This window comes from Verticillium alfalfae, genomic scaffold (genome assembly GCF_000150825.1).
Source record: "Verticillium alfalfae VaMs.102 supercont1.6 genomic scaffold, whole genome shotgun sequence".
NCBI classification, from domain to species: domain Eukaryota; kingdom Fungi; phylum Ascomycota; class Sordariomycetes; order Glomerellales; family Plectosphaerellaceae; genus Verticillium; species Verticillium alfalfae.
This window is the reverse complement of record NW_003315033.1, coordinates 451,029-453,467: the sequence shown is the minus strand read 5'-3', so window position 1 is coordinate 453,467 and position 2,439 is coordinate 451,029. Positions and strand designations below refer to the sequence as shown.

Genomic DNA, 2,439 nt, shown 5'->3' with positions numbered 1-2,439 from the left:
ACCCTTCACACCTTCCCTCCCCCCCACACCCTAGCAATCCGGACGAGACTGAAGGCGCCCCACCATCAATTTACCGTCTTTCCTTGCCTTTGCGCATCCGACCGGACCAGATCCCGGTACACAAGGAAGGCTTCACCCTCGAGATATAATATCCTCCTCCCCCACCCCCTTGTTCCGGGCATTCGATCTCTGGCTCCCTTTTCTCCCCACAGACAACAGACATTCCCCAGACTTGACAGCGGTATTGTCACACATCAACCCGATCCACCACTACCGATAGTCGCCATGTACGGTTCGTACGGCTCTTACAGCTCCATGGGCTCCCTCACCATGTCGGCCCCCATGGATATCACCTCGAGCAACATGCTCGCCCACGACAGGTCTTGCGCCTTCCCCTCGTGGCCGCGTCGCGACTCTCTCTCTTCGGCCGAGAGCGAGCGCCCGACATCCTACCTCTCGGACGACGATCTCTTCCCTTCGGACCCCTTTGAGGACGACGCCCACAGCGTAACGAGCACCGGTTCCTGTGCGTCGCCCACGGTGGCCGAGGACGAGATGCAACTTCAGCTTCAGATGGAGCGCGAACGCCAACGTCACGCCGCCATGGAGCGCGAGGCCGCCCTCCGTTACGTGATCAACGAGAAGGAGCGCCGCCGCACGGCCATGGCCATGAAGCGCCGTGCTGCCAAGGGGTCTTCGAGCTCATCCAAGAAGAGCCCCAAGAGCAAGCTCGCTTCCATGACGCCCATTTCCGAGTGAAAGGGCCACTGCCAATGGCGATACCGCCACAGACAACACAGAATTGTAAGTGTGCTCGTAAACAACAACGACCACAAACGTGCGTGAGCCAATCAGCTAACAGGTGGCTCAAGATTACTGGACGGAGTGTCATGACACTGCCATTTCCAAAACCTTAGAGGCGCCCCTGCCTAAAGCCCAACGGCGAAATCAGGAATCGCCTTGGTGTGCCTGACCGCAGCATGGCATTTTGCCTCGGACCACGTCACCTGGTCAAGGCAAAAACGCGACAATGATTTTCTGCGTCTCGCTCATGACGCACCACACGACTCATTTGCGAGTGTCTGTGTAAGTGCGCGCGAGCAGGCAAAAAATCACGACCACCAGTGGTGACGTGTGCGCCGCGACCGGGCAGCCATAAGACCAAGCCAGCAAAACAGGCTCAACCGATTACGGACCTTGACCCAGCTGAGCTTAGGCTTACCGCCCAGCTGTTAGCTGTCGGACCGACGGCCGACAGCCGACGGTGAAGAACGTGGGACAGCACCCACGTTCTGCATTGAGCCTTCGGGGGCATTCGGGCGCTACTGTTCCCTAGAGCGGGATTTCAGAACATGGGCATCCCACCCACGGCCCCCCACACACTCGAAGCAATATCCACCTCCCCCACAGCCTGCTTTCTCTCTGCCGCCTTTCCCTCCCCCCTACCAGGCAAAAGGCAGTGAGAGCAGGGTCTTCGGTCCATCGTCGGCCGGCCGGAGGGCTCGCGTGGGAAATTCCGGTGGCCCTGGAGTCTCCCCCTTCTGCCTCCTTCGGCAGGGTTCTCGGTCTGGTCTGTGCCACCGAGGTTCCCTCCCCCTTTACCCACGAATGAGATGGCTTGGCCATCGGAGAAGCACCGAGGTAGAATTACTCTCCAGCCATTCGGTGTATCGCTATCCCAGCTTGTGCTCGGTGCTTCTCCGTGGGTCTTCGCGGTGTTTTCCGCTTCGCTTGCATTTTCTTGAATGATACCCCGAACTGTCGCCGCCTGAGACTTACAGGCCTCGAGGCTGGCTTGGAGGATTGAACGCATGGAACTGGGAGTTTTGGGCATTTGCACGGGCTGCACACTGGCATCGCATCACATGGCACGCATCGCATTGCATTGCATCACAGGTCGTCTGCGAAGACTGTCTTGATTAATTGATACCCATGGAATACCATATCATTCACACTCACTTGTTCGCATGCATGTGACCTGGATCCCCATGATGTCTGTCAATGTTCCATGCCTTGATCTGGTCTCTGGCTCAGCAACCCGCTCGCTCCCAGACTGCCGAGGTTTTTTTTTTTTTTTTTTAGCCGCGACACTACCACAGCAGTTCGAGTCCTTGGCCCGACGATACGTTGTACCACGGTATTTGTTGCAAGAGCTGAGCTGAGATGTTAGCTCATCTTGCTTGTGATTGTGCTTGCACTTGTGCACCGTGACTGCTGACGTGATGAGGCCGAGCTACGATTCGTACGGTCCTCGCCGAGACACCCTATTCACACGCGCACTTGCTCTTTTGTGTTACAAGTAGGATAAGCAAACACAATTGGTATCAATATCATTATATTTCAATTTCGATTTGTTTGAACCCCCCCCCCCCTCCCCGACGCCCCGGCTATCCCCGACAACCCCAGTGAAAGTGGACCATTACCCAAAGTGCGTCATCT

General features: G+C 56.8%; 1 protein-coding gene across 1 annotated transcript; it reads left to right on the top strand.

Moving 5' to 3' along the window:
* Window positions 1-285: 285 nt before the first annotated feature.
* Window positions 286-759, top strand: VDBG_05232 (conserved hypothetical protein; the record flags this gene model as incomplete). Its single annotated transcript, XM_003004073.1, has 1 exon — window positions 286-759. The coding sequence occupies one exon, from the start codon at window positions 286-288 to the stop codon at window positions 757-759; it is 474 nt and encodes a 157-aa protein (XP_003004119.1).
* Between the last annotated feature and the right edge of the window lie 1,680 nt (window positions 760-2,439).